Raw genomic sequence first — 19,512 nt, forward strand, 5'->3', positions numbered from 1 at the left:
TGGACAACCTGGGATCAAGTCCCATGTTGGTAAGCAGCCACCCTGCTGAATTTTCCTTGAGCAAGGCACCAAATTCCTGCCTCCTCCAGATGTGCTGTTCTGCAGCTGTCCTGCGCTCTAGAGGGGGCCAAGCTAAGAGAGAATTTCTCCTACATGGATTAATAATTACTAAACTTCTGTTAGTAGAGTGGTCTGTACTGTACGACATGCGTTGTTGATTGTCTGATGCTGCCTCTTCCTCAGACCCAATGTGTGCGGCTCAAGGAACAACGCCTACTGCTGCCCAGGCTGGAAGACTCTGACTGGAGGAAACCAGTGTATCGTGCGTGAGTATCACCACATTTCATCTGTTTTCACCTCAGCATTGTGGGTGTTAAGAGGCAAATTCAGGTCAGACAATATACTGCTCTATACCTGTGTGCTATCAGACTTCATCATCATGCAGAGCAGTGGTTTTCAATCCTGGGCTTCGGGACCCAGAGCTCTGCTGGTTTTCACTGTAGCCATCTAATTACAGAGTATTTTACACCTGGGATGCAAGGTGAATGCAATTAACTGCGATTTACTACCTGTTAGGATGGAAAACCAGCAGTAGTCACTCTTGGGGTCCAGGATTGAAGACCACTGATGTAGAGCCACAGAACTTGAATGAATAGAACCGTCTTTCCCATCAACGTTCCTGGATGGTTGGAGTGGCAGCCATTTTCATGTGTACCGTTGGGCTAGCTTCTGTATGAATCTACTTACGGCAAGTCGCTGAGGTGAGAGGTTTTGCAGCAAGGACCAAAGCAGTGGAAAACTGGCATTGTAGCTGAATTAAGTTCACTCATGCCGCCACTAGGTGGAGATATTTTACAAGTTGCTGCTGTCTTTTTAAGTAGGTCAAAAGTTTTGACATCTGTGCAGTTAGTGGAAGTGGTTACAGTTGAGTTAATCTGTTTCAGCCAATGTCCGTTAGCTGTTTGACGTTAGCTAATGCTAACTTTTTTTCTTCACTAAAGGTAGGCTATGTTAGTTTATAGTATTTAAGGGGCTATAAAGCTATGCTAATATGCTGATTTTGACAAGAAGAGTGAGCGAGAGAAGCATAATCTTTGATAAAGCTGCTAACCTGGGCGCAAACAGCAGCTATCAGTTGAGTTTTGAAGATTTGCTAAGCACTCATGCAACAGACACATCTGCACAGTTCTCAAGCAAGTGTGACACACTTTACGACCCTAATGCCTTGCGTTGTCACCATAGCAACTTACCCTTAAAATTCCATAATCACCATTTTATGCTGTACTAGCCAAATTACCATAGCAAACAGTGGAAGGACATTCTGTCCATTCAATTTCTGTTTAGAGCACTTAAGAAAATAATTTTCTACAAATCATTTCTGTTCTTTATTGAGCAGTATCTAATTAATTAAAGGAATTATAAGTGGTTTTATTATGAAAATGTAACTTTTAACTATGAATCACACCATGGCTACATATTTTTATGTAACTCCCACAATCCTCTTATCGCTTTCAGAACAAATTATATGTCATCTTTATGAGTGTGCCGTTGGATTAGTCTATACAGAATCTGTACTTGTTCAGTGAGATTACAGTATAATGCTTCGGCAGTCTGTAGTAAGAACCCTACAGGTCAGACCAGTGAGTGACGGTGTTACAGTACATTTCAAATAATGAGAAAACATTTACCACATTCAGAATTCTTGTTGCATTCAGATCATTGAGTCTAGTCAGACCGATTGAAACCGGATGGTGTTTTTTGGTTCTTTCATAACATAGAATCAACAAAATTGGCCAATGCTAAATGGTATTCATTTATTATCACGACATGTTTAAAAATCTGAGCAATATCCTCCTAATCGAGCACAAACCAAATGTTCTTATTGATTTGAGTTGATTAAACGAGATTCGATCAACAATTTCCTAACCCGATGCAGCAGTCCCTGTGACTCCCATTAATTTAGCGTAAGCAGTGCGTCATGCGGCGTAAGTGTTGCTTATGTTTGTGTGGCGATAACCGGAGAACATGACCTAAAAAAAAAAAACAGGACTTGCCCTTTAATTTCAGTTCATTTATACATCTTTGGTATTCTGATAGCAGTTTTGTGTTTCTGGTTTCTGTCCTCTTTCTTTCTCTCTCTCTCTCTCTCTCTCTCTCTCTCTCTCTCTCTCTCTCTCTCTCTCTCTCTCTCTCTCTCCCTCTCTGTCTCTCTCTCAGCAGACAGGAAGGTCTGAGAGCCTGTAGAGTTGTGTGATTGCAGTCTGGCTGGTTGGCTGGCCGGATGCCTGTAGCGGCTCTAATGACATTGTTTAGCAGTGGGGTTCAGGGAGTAGGGGTCAGTGGCTGGACTCTACCTGATGGGAGCTGGGGGCAGGGGACCATGCCAACAACAGTCTGTGGGAAAGGGAACAACAGACTCAAAACAGCCAGCACCGACTAAACTAGACTTTTAGCTGAATGTCGACGAAGCACAAAGAAGAAAATACAGCTCAGCGCCACTGCCAAGTGGGCTCCTATAACTTAACCATGATGAGGGTTAAAAAAGAAAGATTTGGCCATATTTGGACTTTGGTCTGTTTCAGTTTTGAACTATTATAGATGAGAGTTCAGTATGAGGTTTAGTTCATGGCCTAAGTTGCCATATGAAATTGTAACCTGAAATTCGAAACCTGCGGCAGACAGGCTGACAAGCAGCAGATACATAACTTGAATTTTCTCTCGAGCACAATCAGGAAAATGCTTGGCTGATTATGTCAAGCAGGGTCATAAAGTTGAAGCAGTGTGTGTGTTGTGCCTCTGTGCTCCTTGCGAGGCACTTTGTCTTGCACCTTACAGCGGGTTTTTTTCTGTGTTGTTTGAAGAATTGTCATGTTTTCCTTTGCAGCAATCTGCCGGAGTTCATGTGGAGACGGTTTCTGCTCCAGACCCAACATGTGCACCTGCCCCAACGGCCAGATCTCCGCCTCCTGTGGATCCAAGTCAGGTACTTTACCCACCTCGCCCTTCCCAATATCACACTGCTTTACACGGGGAACTCCTTTGAAAGCTCACTAACTGGATAGATTTCAGTTCATAGTATGCATAGATGGGTGGGTGAATTGGTACCTGGCCAATAGATAAACACATTAATACCATGATTTATGTAAATATGAGTTTATGAGGAAACTCATGAGAAATGTATCTTGGAAAGCACAGCCCAGACCGCACCCCTTTCTTGGTGTTTTTTGAAAAAAAAAAGAGCTGTAACTTTAAGGAAAACATTTCATCACCAAGCAGCAACAGCAACAGACAAGCAGTGAAAGACAAGCCGTGAAAGATGATGCAAAACAGAAAAAAAAAACGCAGTCTTGTGATATCTTCTCCTCTGTAGAACAAAAATGAAAGAGATTGTTTTTTGGCACGGATTTTCCGTTCAGACCGCACTGTGCCTTTGTGTCTTTTGTGTTTGATGAGTCCCACATCCTTTTTCTTAGTACTTGTGCTCATCATGAATAATGGACACTAACTAGCACAGTCCAAGAATTAAAGATACTAAGCCAAAGAATTTCCTGAAAACATCCCTTGATACTGCCCCAAGATTGCAACAATTGATCTGTGTTGCAATCACGCTTTTGAAAATAGCGGTCCATCTCTTGAAAGTGGCTTGTTGTGTGTGTGTGTGTGTGTGTGTGTGTGTGAGTGTGTGCGCGCGCGAGCAGAATGGGTGTGTGTGTGCTTTGGAAGAGATCCACAGTCAACATCTCCTCCATGTTGCTCTCTTGCAGCTCACAGCACTTCTACCCAATGTGCTCATCTGTTTATACACCATAAACCTCTAGGAAAATTATATCTGTGTGTGACTTTCAAAAAACATGGCTCATAGCGCATTTTGTTTACGTTGTAAGTCAAACCTGGAGTGTCTGTTTGTACTGTGAGTTTAACCCTAGTACTGCTCTTTCTCTCTCTCTGTGTGTGTGTGTGTGTGTGACTTCCTACCCACAGTCCAGCACTGTAATATCCGTTGTATGAACGGGGGAACATGTGCTGAGGACCACTGCCTGTGCCAGAAAGGCTACGTGGGAAACCACTGTGGTCAACGTAAGGATCGCCCTACAAACTCTATATGACCACTGTAACTCAACTTCAGCATTATTAACTGACTTTAACACATTTTTAGACTGATTTAAGAGAGGGGCATCCAGTATAACCTCACTTTCTCAATGATGTCACCTCAGGTTTTCCTCCCTCAGGACATCACTCGGTAGCGTCTTCATTCTCAGGTTGTTTTACTGTGTGTTTCTCTCTTTTTTCCTCTCCAGCGGTATGTGAGAACGGTTGTCTTAATGGAGGAAGGTGCGTGGCTCCTAACCGCTGTGTGTGTACCTATGGCTTTACTGGGGCTCAGTGCGAGAGAGGTAATGAGCACCACATTGCAGCAGTCAGCAATCCTCTCATTCATCTTACATCACACTGTCTTTGCGCACCACATTTACTACTTACTACTGCCTGCTTGTTTTTTTTTGTGTTTTTTTTAAAGCCACATGCGCTGCTTTTGTGAAAACGTGACTTGATGTTGAATGGCGGTTGTTGTTGTGACTAAGACAATTCCTGCTTAGTCATACCACCGGCTCCTGGAATGTGGTTTGTTGTGGAATATTTGCATGTCAAGCCTGAGCTCAGAAATGACCATTATTTTCCACATCTGCTGTGTACCGATGCTCTGGGGAATGTAATGCCTTTCTGAATGTGTGTTGTTTGTTAAACCGGAGACCTCCCAACCTCCTGTGGTTGAACTCTGGCACATGTGAGCAAAGTCTCCAAAGTATACAAGCACACGCAAACAGAGAGCGGCCTGCGATGTGTTTGTGAGTCAAAATGTGTGTGCCGCCGCGTACGCAGGCGTGTGTGAGTGTTGTTGAGTGTGTGTGCTGGGGGTCTGTGGTGGTGATGACCTGTGGAGGTCAGAGCGGGGACCTTGTAAAGCTAATATTTGGATTGGCAGCAGACCTCCTAATTACTGACATCCCTTTTAACGAGCCCAGGCTTTAAAGGCCTGTCAGTCGGGCCGGGGGGAGGACGAGTCCTCTGGTTTACTTTAGTGTTTTCTTCGACCCGACGCTATCTGTTTGCTCGCTGGGTTAGCGTCAGGCCTTATCTACTTTAGCACAGTTGTATATGTTGTGACTTTGGTTTCCATTCTTTTCCTGTGGAAGCTTGGCCAGAGGTTTTGTGAGACTGTTGAGAAACCTCGAATGAAGCAGTGTTTTTTTTTTTTGTTTTTTTTCCGTCAGGTTTTAGATTTCGTCTGACCACCAGGTCTGTGATCATAAGTATCAGGGAATATTAAGGAATTTGAGAAAGGCTCTGGTGATGTTTTTGAGCGCAGAGACATTCTGCTTCAAGGATATTGGTTTCTGGTGAAGAAATTATATTCAGGCAGAGTTTGACCAAGTCTAGTTTTAAAACTCAGATTTTTCATCTAGCATGCAAACTGGCCACTCACTGTTTGGTGCCAAATTAGTGAAGAGTTTTTATTTCTGGTTTGCTACATCTTCGTATTGATCTCTTCCTGGGTGTGAAACAGACATACAGTTTATTTGTGTGTGTGTGTGTGTGTGGGTGTGAGTGTGTGCACACATGCTATTTGTTCTGGGAAAGCTCTCTGGAGACCGCCTACCATCTCCACTCATCCACCTTAACACTGTAAATTGAATATAAATGTGGTAAATCGAGGTGTTGCCGCTGTGTGTTGCCAGGTTTCTCCGTGCCATTCATGATCTGTGTTTGCCTGAATTAGCCAGTTCAGAGTGTTGTTTTATTTATATCAGGTATTTGGTCCTTCATCCTGCATTTGATTACAGCAAGAGAGGTAGAGAAAGTAGGCCAATGGATACGATGGCATTTTGGGTTAAGTTACTTTCACTGGAATTTCCTTGGCTGGTATCCATCCCCTCCCAAGGGAAAGCCATTGTGCTCTCAGACACACACAAGCACACGCATACAGTACATGTATACACACATACATGGACACACACACGCACACACACTTACACACCCACACAGTGTTTTTAATGCAATTTACAGAACGGTGCCCCATTAGGGCCTGATCTTATCACATTAGCAAGGCCAGGAGGTTTTCCACAACACGTGACCCGACGAGGGGAGAACTAGCTGGATTCAGGACTCAGAGGTTTTCTTGGATGTGGTCATGGAAACATCCCGGTACTATGAGCGCTCGACATGAACACATCGCTATTGCAGAGCTGTGTGACTTTCAGCTGCATGCTGCTGAAGTGAATCGCGATCTGCTGACCAGCCGGCACAGCTGACTGCAGTGAAAATGTGGCCTGATAGATCAACGTATTCTCTGTTGCTTGCAAATGTGATTTGGGTTTGGAATGTGGGATTGGTGGGATCCAGCCGCAGTCGCGATCACACACAGGGCCCTTCGTTCCTGCTGCAGACTCGGTTAGCTATGAAACAATAAAACTGAGCTTTCAGTGTGACGCCGTTGAGTTCCCTTGGGACGGCTGGTGAAAGGCTGGTCTGAAACATGGCAACACGTGAATTACACAGTCGATAAGTCAGCAGTCAGGGAAGGATGGAGGAGTCAGTCAGCTGAGGGGCTCTCTTGTCTCTGAATGCCTCACTGACTTTCCCCTATCAGGCTCTTTTCCAGCCCACTGCAAACCTCAGTAGATAGATAACCAATCCCATCAGCTTAGCTCACAGTGTGTGTGTGTGTGTGTGTGTGCGTGTGTAATATGTGTGTGTGTTCTACTTGTTAGCCCTAAGAGGACAGAGAGTTGTGCTGACAGGCCTTTTGTCCATAGGGAAGGTCCCACCCAGATATCAGACCCCATAACACACACACACACACACACGCAAAACACACAAACACACACACACACCGACACACATATGCACACATACACGCGAAAATCACTCACATGCAAGGCAGAAGGATGCTTGAGACTTACAGTATGCGAGTGAGGACAACCTGAAGGGCGGAGAGAGAGAGGAAGGGTGGATGTGGAAAAGGTGGACTGATTTTTTTTTTGTGTGTGTGTGTACAAATGATTTGGAGTTAATCCAGGAAACTCTTTTGACCCACTTCCCGACGGGTTTCCCCCCTGTTCACACCGAGGCTGTTGTTGTGTGTAAACTCACGGGTCTTTTGAGGAAGCCAACGTTTCCATTGTGTACCGTAGCGGCTGGAACTGTGCTGACATGAAATCGCTTGCTAATGAGAGTCGAAACGCTTCGGCCGCGCAGCCACGCCGACCCACATTAAGATGCACGTTCCCCGAGACAAGTAATATGCAAAAGTGTTTCCAAAAGTAGAGCAGAAAGCAAAAGGAAAGCATTTTTCTAAAGTTTTTGTCTGTTTTGAGCTCATCTCTGGCTGGACTGCGCATGAGGGGTTTGGAGATTGGCTGAGACCCTGTGTGTGTGTGTGTGTGTGTCTGTGCGTGTGTGCGTGTGTGTGTGTGTGTGTGTGTGTGAACATGTGCGATTGTTCCCAGATGTACAGGACATGGGTGGATCCCCCAGCTGTATGCAGTTCGCAGAGAGACAGTGAGAGAGCGAGGAAGAGAGAGAGAGGAGAGAGAGGAAGAGAGAGAGAGAGGGGGGAAGAGAGAGGAAGAGAGAGAGAGAGAGAGAGAGAGAGGATGACGGCTGAAATGACACCACTTTCACCCTACAGCTGTCAGCCTCTCCCTGTTTACCTCAGTTGACTGTTTAAGTGGCGCGCTTCTCTTCGCTTTGTTTCATGCTTGGATCTGTGTCTTTCTAGCCCTCGCTCTCCTCCACTAACAGCTGTAATAAGCAGGTATTATGTCAGATGGATTATGTGTGGCAGTCAGACAATAATAACACATAAACCTTAATCTGATGAAAAGGGAAACCTTGGTCCTCTATTTATACAGTCTACTGTACTGAATTTATATGGGCGCCATGTAAAAAGTTTCCATAGCCCCTGTAATTGCTTTCCCCATAGACGGTGTATTCCTTTGTTGCTCTGGGTAAGTCAGTAGATACAGTAGATGCCTATAGCGTCGCTCTAATGCTACTAGTCTTGTCTCAACCTTGTCTCAAAGCTCGTCACTCCCGAAAGGAGCGGAGTAGAGTAAGGATCCTTACGGCTGCTAAAGCATTCAGTCTCTACGACATACGATTCAGAGAGAGAGAGAGAGAAAGGAAAAGAGAGTGAGAGAGAGAGAGAGAGAGAGAGAGAGAGAGAGATGACCCAATTCTGTTTCACACAGTGCTGGTGCCAGAGGCAGCGAGACCCGTGGAGGCTGTGGTGCACGTGACGGGTCTGGGCTGGGCCCCGGTCCACACGGGAAACGCACAATGTCTCGTTTGTTTTAAACGACTGCAATGTTGGAACGGGACTCCCTCTTTCCTCTCGCTGTCTGTTGTCTGCCGTGAAATGTGGAAATGATTTTTGCCGTTGGATCGCGTCCAGATTCTATTGGGAGGGATGAGTCTCTCTCTCTCTCTCTCTCTCTCTGTTTCTCTCTCTCTCTCTCTCTTTCTATCCATTTCGCCATCTTTCAATCCTTCGCCTGATAAGGTTCTGCGATTATATTAAATCCGAGGGGAGTTTGCAATTAAGAAGGAGTGGTATAGGGAGGGAGAGGAGGGAAGGGTGAAGCGAGGGATGGAAGCGTGCGGGCGCCGGGATAGAGAGGGATTTCGGGTTTAAAAGAGTTTGAAGGGGAGGAGAGATGAAGGGATCGGGGTTGAGGGACTTTTCTTCGCACTCTGTAACTCTCGCATTTAGCGCGAGCTATTTAGTTTTAATTCTAGGCTGTTGTAGCGAGTGTGGAAATCACCTACTGTGTTCCATAGACACACCCTGTCAGTCAGCCTCAACCGGCCTTTGGAATGATGACCTATTCCCCAGATTGTGTATTACTGGAAAGTAATTACAAAGCAGCACATTAAGGGAGAGACGGCGAGAAGCGTGCCACTTCATCCCGAAAACGCAGTATAGACAATTAAAAAGTTAATGACGGTATAATATTTGCAGCAGACAGATTTTTCATGCGTTTTGGCCTTGTGTGGGTGTCCTTGCGTACTCTTTTCTAGTGTCTATTACTTACTCTGTCTCTACAGCCGCCCACGCTACTTTAAAAGGTTTTCCAGACCTCTTCCCTATCTCTGCTTTTCTCTATCACACACACACACACACACACACACACACACACACACACAGTGCACCTGAGAGCCAGACCGATTAAAATGCCAGGAACAGACAATGCATTCTTTATAGAGTGTGTTGCTGTCTGCTGTGCAGTGCTTTTATCGCATGAAAGTGAGTAGCAGCTATTAGCATTAAATGTTGTGCAAAATTACATTAGGTTTGAGTGTTTCTGTCCTTATATGCCAGGAAGCTTGTTTTCCCTCATTCGCTCGCAGAATCAAGTTCAGGTTTTTCAGTCGAGTTTTTCAACACTTGGCTTTGGCTTTCATCATCACAGTTTTTGTTGTAAATATCTCATAAATTGTTTTAATCTAACATTCATGACTAATTAGCCAAAAAATTAAGCAATAGAATTTATTTTTTCAAGTTTCCCTCTTTCTTCTTCATGTTCCTTGACTGGCTAGTCAAATGCAACACTTAACTAATCCCCCAGATATTTGTTTAGTTGCAGACAGGACAGAACATGAAACCTTGCTTTTTGCGTAGTATTAGTGCTGGAAATAAAGAGAGAGACTAAGTTTGGTCAGTGTCTGTAGAGCGAATGTAATGTTTGCGTGTATTTTTTTTAAGATTCCTGCCTGTGTTTGCTCTGCCTCTGTAGACTACCGGACCGGGCCGTGCTTTGCCTCAGTGAGTAACCAGATGTGTCAAGGACAGCTGACAGGCATTGTGTGCACAAAGACTCTGTGCTGTGCCACAGTGGGACGGGCGTGGGGTCACCCCTGTGAGATGTGCCCGGCCCAGCCGCACCCCTGCCGACGAGGGTTCATACCAAACCACCGCACCGGAGCATGCCAAGGTAAAGTCTCGGCCTGTGTTTCTCACTGTCTCTGTTTCTCTTTCTGTTTTTAGTCTCTCTCTTTCTCTCTCACTCTCTGTCATTCTGTTTCTCCCTCCCTCTCCCCTCCTTCTTGATTTAAAGTTATCACCCAGTGCCTCTTCCAACCTCTCTGCCTGTTTTAACTCCTTCACTCTCCTCACCTCTCTCCCTCCTCGTCCAGTTTTACCCCGCTCCCTCTCTCTTCCCCTCACCTCTACCCACCGCCCCCTTTCCAGAGGATTAATTCTAATTGGGTTAAATTGGGGTGGGTGGCAGCGCCCCCCACATGTGTATGGAATGCCCGCAGACACCCACTGCGGTGGGACTGTCAGAGTCAGTAACACGGGTCAGTGGCGGTGCCACGTGTGAGAGCTCATTTCTGGTAAGACAGTCCTCTGCCTGCCTGCTCCAGACCCAACAACATTAGGACCGCTGCAGGGGAGGCGGACCGGAGCCAGGACCCAGAGGAACATGCAGTTCTCTGGGACACTGCATCAGGTCACAGGTTCTTACAGCTCTTCAGCCTCAGACCCAAATTGAGTAAATTTAATCTTACCGTGGGACTCAGGCTCAGGAAATCATAGTAGGAGTTTTGTTCAAGTGGGGATGTCCCAGACTCACCAGAAATGACCCACTAGAGATAGTTTAGGAAGAAGTTGTTGGAATGGATGGATGGATAGATAGATGAAAAGTCACACTTGAAAAGCCACATGTGAATTCAAAGTGGTTTGGACACATGCTGTTTTCATGTTTTTTTTTCATGTTGTATTCTGATTCAGTTTTTACTTCAGATGTTCAAATCATAGGTGAAAAAAGTTTTTGTCACACTTTTTTTTTTTATCACGTTTTCACCTGCTTTTACAGTGTATAGACTGAGATATATGAGAAGAGAGATATACGGTCGGTTTGACTACTGTTGACAAAATGTACTTATTGTAAGTAGCTTTGGACAAAAGCATCTTCTAAATGACATAATATATATGTTAGTATTTGTTTCACTTTCACACGCAAAGAGACAATTCAGAGGTGAAAATGTCATTTTCACATGGGGAAATGGGAAATTTCACATGTTCACATATGAAGACCAACATGTGTCCAAAAATCACATGCGCTTTGAATTCACGTGTAGGTTTTCACATGTGTTGTAAGGGATGTACGGACAGACAAAGTGTTGGATGGGTAATGTAGACCATCAGCTGGGTGTGACTAAGTCATCAGTCCCTGCCTGACTTCATTGTGTCTCCCTTTGCTTGCACAGTGCCGTCATCTATATTACTTACTGTATGTGCTCATAACCATAACCATCTGTTTGACTGTAGACCTGTCTTCTCTCCTTCCTCTCGCTCTCTAACTATTCTTCCCTCCCTCTTTCTCCTTCTTCCTTGGTCGACTTGGCTTCCCTTTCTGGTCCTCCTGTAGGAGACATTCCTCTCTCTCTCTCTCTCTCTCTCTCTCTCTCTCTCTCTCTCCATTCCCTTGTCAGTCTGTTGGTCACAGCAAAGTCGGAGCCAGACTGTTTAACAGACCCAATTTCAATCCATGCGTATCCAGGCATGTGTGGATTTGTTTGTGTGTTAATGTGATGTGTAAGTCTGTGTGCTGCATTCTTGACCCTGCACTGCCTTTATTTTGCCACCGCTGTGTCGTTACTCTTATTTCATACACTGAGGGAATCCGTGTCCTGTGTGTGTGTGTGTGTGTGTGTGTGTGAGGGTCGGTATTAACAGTATGCTCTGTATGTGCAGATGTGGATGAGTGCCAGGCCATCCCAGGCCTCTGTCAAGGAGGAAACTGTATCAACACAGTCGGATCCTTTGAATGTAAATGTCCTGCTGGCCACAGGTTCAATGAGATCACACAGAAATGTGAAGGTAAGAATCGCGCCTGCAAATCATCATATTAAAACTGTGAAATGACTGACATCCAGAGTGAGATCCCAGAACGACTCGCCCCATAACTGAGCAGATTGAAAGAGCTTTAGTAGTCTGAAATTTCCTAATTAACAATGCGAAAGCAGAGTTAGAAACCACATCCGATGGGTTGTGGTGAACATCACCTCAGTCGTGGCATCCTGATTATTACTGTGCGGCAAAAGACCACACATATGCCACTTTGCCCTCGCCTTTAAATAAGTTTAATTAAACCAAAGCCGTGCTCTGCTTTCTCTCAGTTGTTTGACTCAAGCTAATCCAAAAAAAAAATATAAAAAAAATCCTCAGGCTTGAATCAAACACTGATTTGATTTGTTGGACATTTTGTTTCCTCTAATACTTGAATGTTTGTGTTCAAAAACAGATATTCAGCCAGCTTCAGTGTACTGGTATGTCAATATATCAGTCAAGAGACGGCAATCAGTGAAGATTGCGGCCATGTGCAGCATTGGATAGGATGTTAAGAAATTCTTCTCTCAGCTGGAGGGTCTAATAGTCTATTTCTGATTGGCTGGCAGAATTGGCAGATCACATCATTCTCAATTTAAGACCACTGAGAGACTCAGTAAAATAGAAAAATCTTTAATAAAAACCTGCTCTCGGCATCTCTTCTGTTCTTCTATAAATAAAGAACCACTTCACTTCACCACATATTAAGACTGTAAAAAATATTGGCTTATTAACAAATGCATATGACAATTTCCAGACCAAGCTTAACTCTGCTGGGTTGGGATCTAGTGAAACAGACTGAGCAGGGGTTTGTGGCATTCATTTGCAGAGTGAAAAATGTGCTATTTTATGCCCAGAAATAATTGCCGGAAAACTTCTGGACTGTGTAAAAGACATTTCAAATGGGTCTAAGTTATATTTCTTAACAGACATTGTGCATTGTGATGTGCAGTTGGTGGTTAGCGGTCCTAGAAGCAGAGCAGCTACAGAAGTCCTGGATTCAATATCCTGTGACAATGCCTATTTCCATTGTCATTGCCAGCATGTGCTCTAGTCACTCTCACAGACATTCAACTTTCAAGTTAGTTTCCAGTTTAATCGGTTTCATCTTCAGTTTTGATTACTGTGCACTTTTTAGCAGCATGAAATCAGCAAAAAACGAAACAGCAACAAATAAAACGGAAAGAAAACAAAGGAAAAATGATAACAAATCTTATGAGTCAGACAATTGACAGTCCGTCATTTACTCCTCTCATATTTCCTCTCCTCTCCTCTCCTCTTCATTCTTTCCTTTCCTTTCCTTTTCTCTCCTCTCCTCTCCTCTCCCCTCCATTCTTTCCTTTCCTCTCCTCCTCTCATATTTCCTCTCCTCCTCTTGTATCTCCTCTCCTCCTCTCTCCTCTCCTCTCCTCCTCTCCTCTCTCCTCTCCTCTCCTCTCCATTCTTTCCTTTCCTTTCCTTTCCTTTCCTCACCTTTCTTCTCCTTTCCTCCTTTCCTTTCCTCTCCTCTCCTCTCCTCTCCTCTCCTCTCCTCTCCTCTCCTCTCCTCTCCTCTCCTCTCCTCTGTAGATCTGGATGAGTGTGCTAACATCCCAGGCCTTTGCAGTGGAGGCGAATGCTCCAACACTGTTGGCAGCTACTTCTGCAAGTGTCCCCAGGGATATTTCACACCAGTGGATGGCTCCAGGTGCATCGGTAAGTATTGTATTTGCGTTGGTTAATCGTTGATAGTGTGGATAAAATATTAGACAAAGCAGTTGAGCAAGAAAGACGCCGCCTCGCTCTCTTTCCACTTTCCTCCCCATTTTTTGGTTCTCCTCCCTTCATGCCTGGCACTGAGCGCAGAAAGAACTGAAAGCTATCCAACGTTCCAGCTGGTAGAATTTAGGTCAGTAGTCGCTTGCTTGCCTCTAGTTCCACAACAATGAGCTATATTCTCTTCGAACCGAGGAGAGGAGGTGATGAGAGAAGAAACGTGTAACGTCACACTGTGCTCACCGTGAATACCTGCATTCCTGCGTCTGTGAAGAGGATATTATAGGGTCTGGGGAAGAGCTCAGTGTCAGCCTGATATCTCAAACAGAGGCTCAGATGGTCTTTCCAAGGCGAGACAGACAGAGACAGAGGCCACAGGGCCGACTCGACCGCTTTCGTCTGTCAGGCAGTGGCTGGAAGGAGTCAAATGTGTGTGTGTGTGTGTGTGTGTGTGTGTGTGTGTGTGTGTTTGTTTGTGTGTTTGTGTCAGTGAACACCACCAGCGATCCATATTGTGGGAGGTCGAAAAACCATGTGTATATTCACATTCACACACACACCCGCACACACACACACACACACACACACACACACACACACACAGACGCACACACCCACACACACGCACACACACACACACACACACACACACACACACACACACACACACACAGACTCGGTAAATCACTGCAGGTTCAGCTCAGTTTGACCCAAAATGGACCTGAGAGGAATTTGGGTCACAGTGGCCCATTTGATGTACACACACATGCACGCGCAGGCATACACACATGCACACACACATGAACACATGCAAACACACACACACACACATACACACACACACACACACACACACACACACCCACACACACACACACACACACACAGCACCCCCCTAGGAGAGGATGTTTGTGAGGAAGGAATGTCTGAGTCTTCCGCTCCAGAGAGACTGTTGTGCCAAACATCTTAGTCTGTTTCCCATGCAGCAACACTCTAGCAGGAACATCCACACCGGCCCCTCCAGGGCCCGACTGTTTTTTCCTCTAACCAACCCGGAGCTGGCTTCACTTCTCGTAGAACTTAACCAAGCAATCGTTAGTGGAGCCTCTCAGTTTCACCACGTGAACAAGTTGGATGGGCTTGGTGTGAAACGAGAGATGATATATTTATGTGAACAGGGAACTAGAGTGTTAGTCATGCTGATGTATAGTGCCAGGATTTACAGGATATGACAGGTTCTCATAACTAGGAAGTGATGGCCATTGGAAGTGGCTTTTATCTTCCAAGAGATGGAAAAACTGAAGCAGCGATTGTTTTTTGACTGTACTCTTGCCAGTTTTCTAAACATGCAGATAACATATGCCATATGACATGTACCGTGGTTATTTCATCTGACTTGATGCTGTGTTGTGTCTCCCAGATGCTCGTGGTGGGTACTGCTATGCCAGCCTGCTGAACGGGCGCTGTGCCAACCAAAACTCCCAGCTCTTGACCAAGATGCAGTGCTGCTGTGATAGTGGGCGCTGCTGGTCTGACGGCTCCACCCCTGAAATGTGTCCCATTCGTGGAACAGGTGAGGGTCACTCCCACTCACATGGCATGATTGAAGTCTCTAGAAGTCTCTTGCTTCATGTCCCAACACACAGTTAATCTCCTGCTCTCGCTCTCTGCCACACGCTTGTATTTTAGAGGAGTACCAGAAGCTGTGCATCCAGGTCCCTGGTATTGGGCCCGGTGTAGGGGTGATTCCCGGTCATGTCCCCGGGGGCCCCCAGATTCCCGGGATCTACCCAGGTCCTGGCCCAATTCCTGGCCAAACTCCTCAAATTCCCGGCCAAGTACCCATACTTTTTCCCGGCCAAATTCCAGTCGTTCCTGGCCAAGGTCCAGGCCCGTTTCCAGGACAACTACCCATACAACCTGCTCCTCCATCAGGTGTGTTACTTTCTGCTTCCTGTGGTTGGTACTTTTGTTGACTACAGGTAAGGAATCTCTTCTGCTAAGGCATTTTAAAATTGACTAATAGATGAATAAATACCACACACATCTCTCAGCCAATCAAATATATTAGTACACATAATCTATTTTTATGTGTTTGTGTGGTTGTTACCTTTCCCATAATGGCTGAGACTTCATGTAGATTTGACCATAAAACCTGGTATTCATGACCGGACCTCCATTTTGAAAAAGAAGAAGTGCAGACGCACAGTTATACTGGTGAGGTGCTGGCTGGCAGAAGCAGAATTCATCAAAATGAAAAACGTCGCTGCACACTCATAGCTCCAATGCAACAAATTTTATTGTCAAAACCAATGTTTCGACAAGCAAGGACCTCCATTTTGAACATGCATACCAAATGGTTTTTGGAATTTGCAGGAATGCAAGATGTTACAGTTCTTTGAATATGTTGTTTGATATATGCAGATTGTTAGTACATTTCACCCAATTGCTGTTGGAAAAAATATATTGCACATTAATATGACAAACTTTACTTTCTTCGGGTAGCATGCTAGAGGAATACAGAGATGCTGTGGATTTGTTGTCATTGCATTTTATAGATGCTATATATGTGTGAATGTTTCTGTCAGGCCCTGTTATTATCCAAACCCAGAATATCACCAACATGTGCCAGGCCTACCGCAACCTCTGCCTGAATGGCAGGTGCATCCCTGCTCCGGGCATTGGATACCGCTGTGAGTGCAACATGGGCTTCAGACTGGATGCCAGGGGAGAGTGCATCGGTAAGCGGCTCAGAGACGGAGGAACAAGTTTACAGAGCACCAAAATGGAGGTGCATGAAGGTAATGAAGGCGTATGTGCTTTATGTTTGTTCTCAAAGATGACGATGAGTGTGAGAGGAACCCGTGTGCACATGGAGAGTGCGTCAACACCCCCGGCTCCTACATCTGTCAGTGTCCTGCTGGATTCCAGACCACTGCCACCAGGACAGAGTGCCGAGGTGACACACACACATGCACACACACACACACACACACACAAAGAGACAAAGAGTAAGTGTTTGTTAACTGTACTTATTTGTGTCTGTCAGATTTGGATGAGTGTGTGGCCAATGGGCGGATCTGCAACAACGGCCGCTGTGTGAACACTGAAGGCAGCTTCCACTGTGTCTGCAACGCCGGCTTTGAGATCTCATCAGATGGCAGAAACTGTCAAGGTCTGTCTCATGTCTATGTCAAGTTCTGACATGTACATTTATTGAGTAGAGACACATTTTAAGGGTATTTGTGTGTAATGGGTGGCCATGTGTAATGTGTATGTGTAATGGACTTGTTGGAGGCGATGGTTTAAAAAACGAAACCACTGCACCATTTTCTAGGTGAATTGAAATCTATCACTTTGTTTGTGCTCATCCCCAGACCAGGACGAGTGTCTGATCAGGAACATGTGCCTCAATGGATTGTGTATCAATGAAGATGGCAGCTTCAAATGCATCTGTAAACCAGGCTTCCTGCTGGACACAAGCGGACGCATGTGTGTAGGTGTGTTTGTTAGACGGCCCACAGCCAGTCAGCACCATTGCACCATTTCTGATGAACAATTACACATCTCTACATTCTCACATTCACTGGCTGGATCACTAGCATATGTTTTTTGAGCAGCTTGTTTTGACCAGCGTGTTTAGCTAGCCTGGAAGGTGGCTACTTTTCTGGCGTGTTAGTGCTTCTATTATGTGCGTCTTAGCACACAGAGCAAAAATCCCCCTAAAAGCCCTGGAAAAATCCCTGAGCGTCCTGGCAGGCCAGCTGGACATGTGGGGAGTTGGGGCCCTCCTGCTCTGAGAGGCACTAAGCAGACAGCCTTCCCTAAACTTGTTCACTGCTAGAAAAAAAAAGGATTGGGACTTCCCATGAAATGGAAGAAGCATGTTGGCTTTGATTGGAAGATACAAAGTTACACCAGGATAAGCCAAACCATCAAAGAAAACTACCATTTGGTTCTATATGGCAACATCAGATGCTGCATGCAGCCATAAATGATTCTTCAAATAGCATTGAAGAGAAATTAATTAATTCAAGTAGTTATTCAAATGCTAACGGATCTATAAAACCCCATTTAGTCAACAAAAAGCCCCCGAAGAATGGTGTTTCCAGTGTGTAACCTGCAGCCATTTTGTACCATGTGGCTTCGGATACAGACGTTTGATCTCAGAGACACCGACCTGGCTAAGTCATAGCTGAATAAATAAATAGGAGAGTAGGGCGTGGGCGAAGGGTGCTGATGTACGCAGTCATTAATGAAATGTGTAGTCTGGAGGGGCTGCGGGGCCTCATCTCCATCTACAGCTGAGGAAAATGGCTTTCTGTCCCCCAACGCACCCAGACAGAACACACACACACACACACACACATACATATGCACGCATGCCATATCATTGTTTACGCTCATTATGATAATTATTGTAATATGCTGATGGGATCAACGGGAGAGGAAGGCTGTTTTCTTAACTGAGGTCATAAAGCTCAAGCTGTGTTACAGTTTTGGCTGTACTTTTCAATGAAGCAAATGTCTGAGTACTTCAGTAACCGCCGCTTTAGTAAAAAAAATGATTTATTTTAATAGGTTATAGAGTATTCAGAAATAATTAGCGTGCTGAAGACATACAGCTAGCCGAACAGGAGTACAGCGCCTTGTGATATGACCTTCCCTAACCCCCTGGTTCTGCCATGTTGTCTTCTGTCGCCATGCCGCCAGACATCGATGAGTGTGAGACACCGGGCATGTGTATGAACGGCCACTGTGTCAACACGGAGGGATCCTTCCGCTGTGAGTGTATGCCTGGAATGGCCGTGGGGCTGGACGGACGGGTCTGCGTTGGTGAGTAACCATCCGGCTGATACTCTGTGCTCTCATTGTTTTTCCAACGATCGGCCCATTTATTCACTTTCGTTACCATGACAGACACTAATCTCACTGCTCGTCTCCACTTCCGTATCTCCGCACGCTGCAGCCAGAATAACCGCAGTACAAATATTTTCAGCTTTCAGTGATAAAAGAAGCAAAAGTAAATGTCATCAAGCTGGGAACAATACGATAACAATAAATTTTACTGACAGCGCATCCTGTTGCTCTGTTGCAGCCAGATGCTCACAGTCACAGTCAATAGTCCTATTGATTTTTGACATTTTGATCCTGATCGCCTGCAGCCCTTATGTTTTATGTTTGCCTTCCCTCCCACCTCGTGCTCCAGACCCTCCGACTGGCACTAGGAGAGCAGATCTGTTTATGCCTTTATTTTCAACATTCCTGCGTTCCCCCAATGACATTTCTTTGTGCATTGTGTGGGAAGTGTTGAAACGCTGTTGTTCTGTCTGGGTGAGTTCGCTCAGGATGATATCAGCGCAGGAGAATGCCTCAAATCCCTGGATATTATGGAGAGAGAACAACCGTTTATTTTCCCAGTGTTGTTGTTTATTGGAGCCAGGGACTCGTGCCTCCCTTTCTCTCTCTCTTTCACTCTTTCTCTAGCTCTCTCTCCCTCTCTCTCTCTCTCTCTCTCTCTCTCTCTCTCTCTCTTTCTTTCTAGATCTGTCACCTCACCTGTCTCTATCTTTTTTCTCTCTTTCTCACCTTCTGTTGCTCTCTCTCACTCTCCCACTGTCTCTCACACTCACACACTCTCTCTCTCTCTCTTTTTGTCCATCTGAAACAGACACACATATGCGCAGTTCGTGTTATGGCGGCTACAAGCGGGGACAGTGTGTGAGGCCTTTATTTGGAGCTGTGACCAAGTCGGAGTGCTGCTGTGCCAGTACAGAATACGCCTTCGGAGAGCCGTGCCAGCCCTGCCCACCAAAAAGCTCTGGTACGGATATTCAAATCACTCCACCCTTCACACATATGGA

The 19,512-nt window shown here is 45.3% G+C and overlaps 1 protein-coding gene across 1 annotated transcript in view; it reads left to right on the plus strand.

Annotated features, from left to right (window-relative positions):
- The window catches only part of fbn1 (fibrillin 1), a 64,641-nt gene that overhangs the window by 2,749 nt on the left and 42,380 nt on the right, over positions 1 to 19,512 (plus strand). Inside the window, exons 3-17 of the mRNA XM_071901516.2 lie at positions 244 to 326; positions 2,885 to 2,983; positions 3,982 to 4,077; positions 4,299 to 4,394; positions 9,795 to 9,992; positions 11,759 to 11,884; positions 13,463 to 13,588; positions 15,069 to 15,221; positions 15,338 to 15,583; positions 16,237 to 16,389; positions 16,488 to 16,607; positions 16,698 to 16,823; positions 17,026 to 17,148; positions 18,362 to 18,484; positions 19,320 to 19,472. Of these exons, the coding sequence (XP_071757617.1) occupies positions 244 to 326; positions 2,885 to 2,983; positions 3,982 to 4,077; positions 4,299 to 4,394; positions 9,795 to 9,992; positions 11,759 to 11,884; positions 13,463 to 13,588; positions 15,069 to 15,221; positions 15,338 to 15,583; positions 16,237 to 16,389; positions 16,488 to 16,607; positions 16,698 to 16,823; positions 17,026 to 17,148; positions 18,362 to 18,484; positions 19,320 to 19,472 (2,021 nt within the window). The remainder of the gene's footprint in view (positions 1 to 243; positions 327 to 2,884; positions 2,984 to 3,981; positions 4,078 to 4,298; positions 4,395 to 9,794; positions 9,993 to 11,758; positions 11,885 to 13,462; positions 13,589 to 15,068; positions 15,222 to 15,337; positions 15,584 to 16,236; positions 16,390 to 16,487; positions 16,608 to 16,697; positions 16,824 to 17,025; positions 17,149 to 18,361; positions 18,485 to 19,319; positions 19,473 to 19,512) is intronic.

Source organism: Centroberyx gerrardi, chromosome 1, assembly GCF_048128805.1.
Source record: "Centroberyx gerrardi isolate f3 chromosome 1, fCenGer3.hap1.cur.20231027, whole genome shotgun sequence".
Taxonomy (NCBI): Eukaryota; Metazoa; Chordata; class Actinopteri; order Beryciformes; family Berycidae; genus Centroberyx; species Centroberyx gerrardi.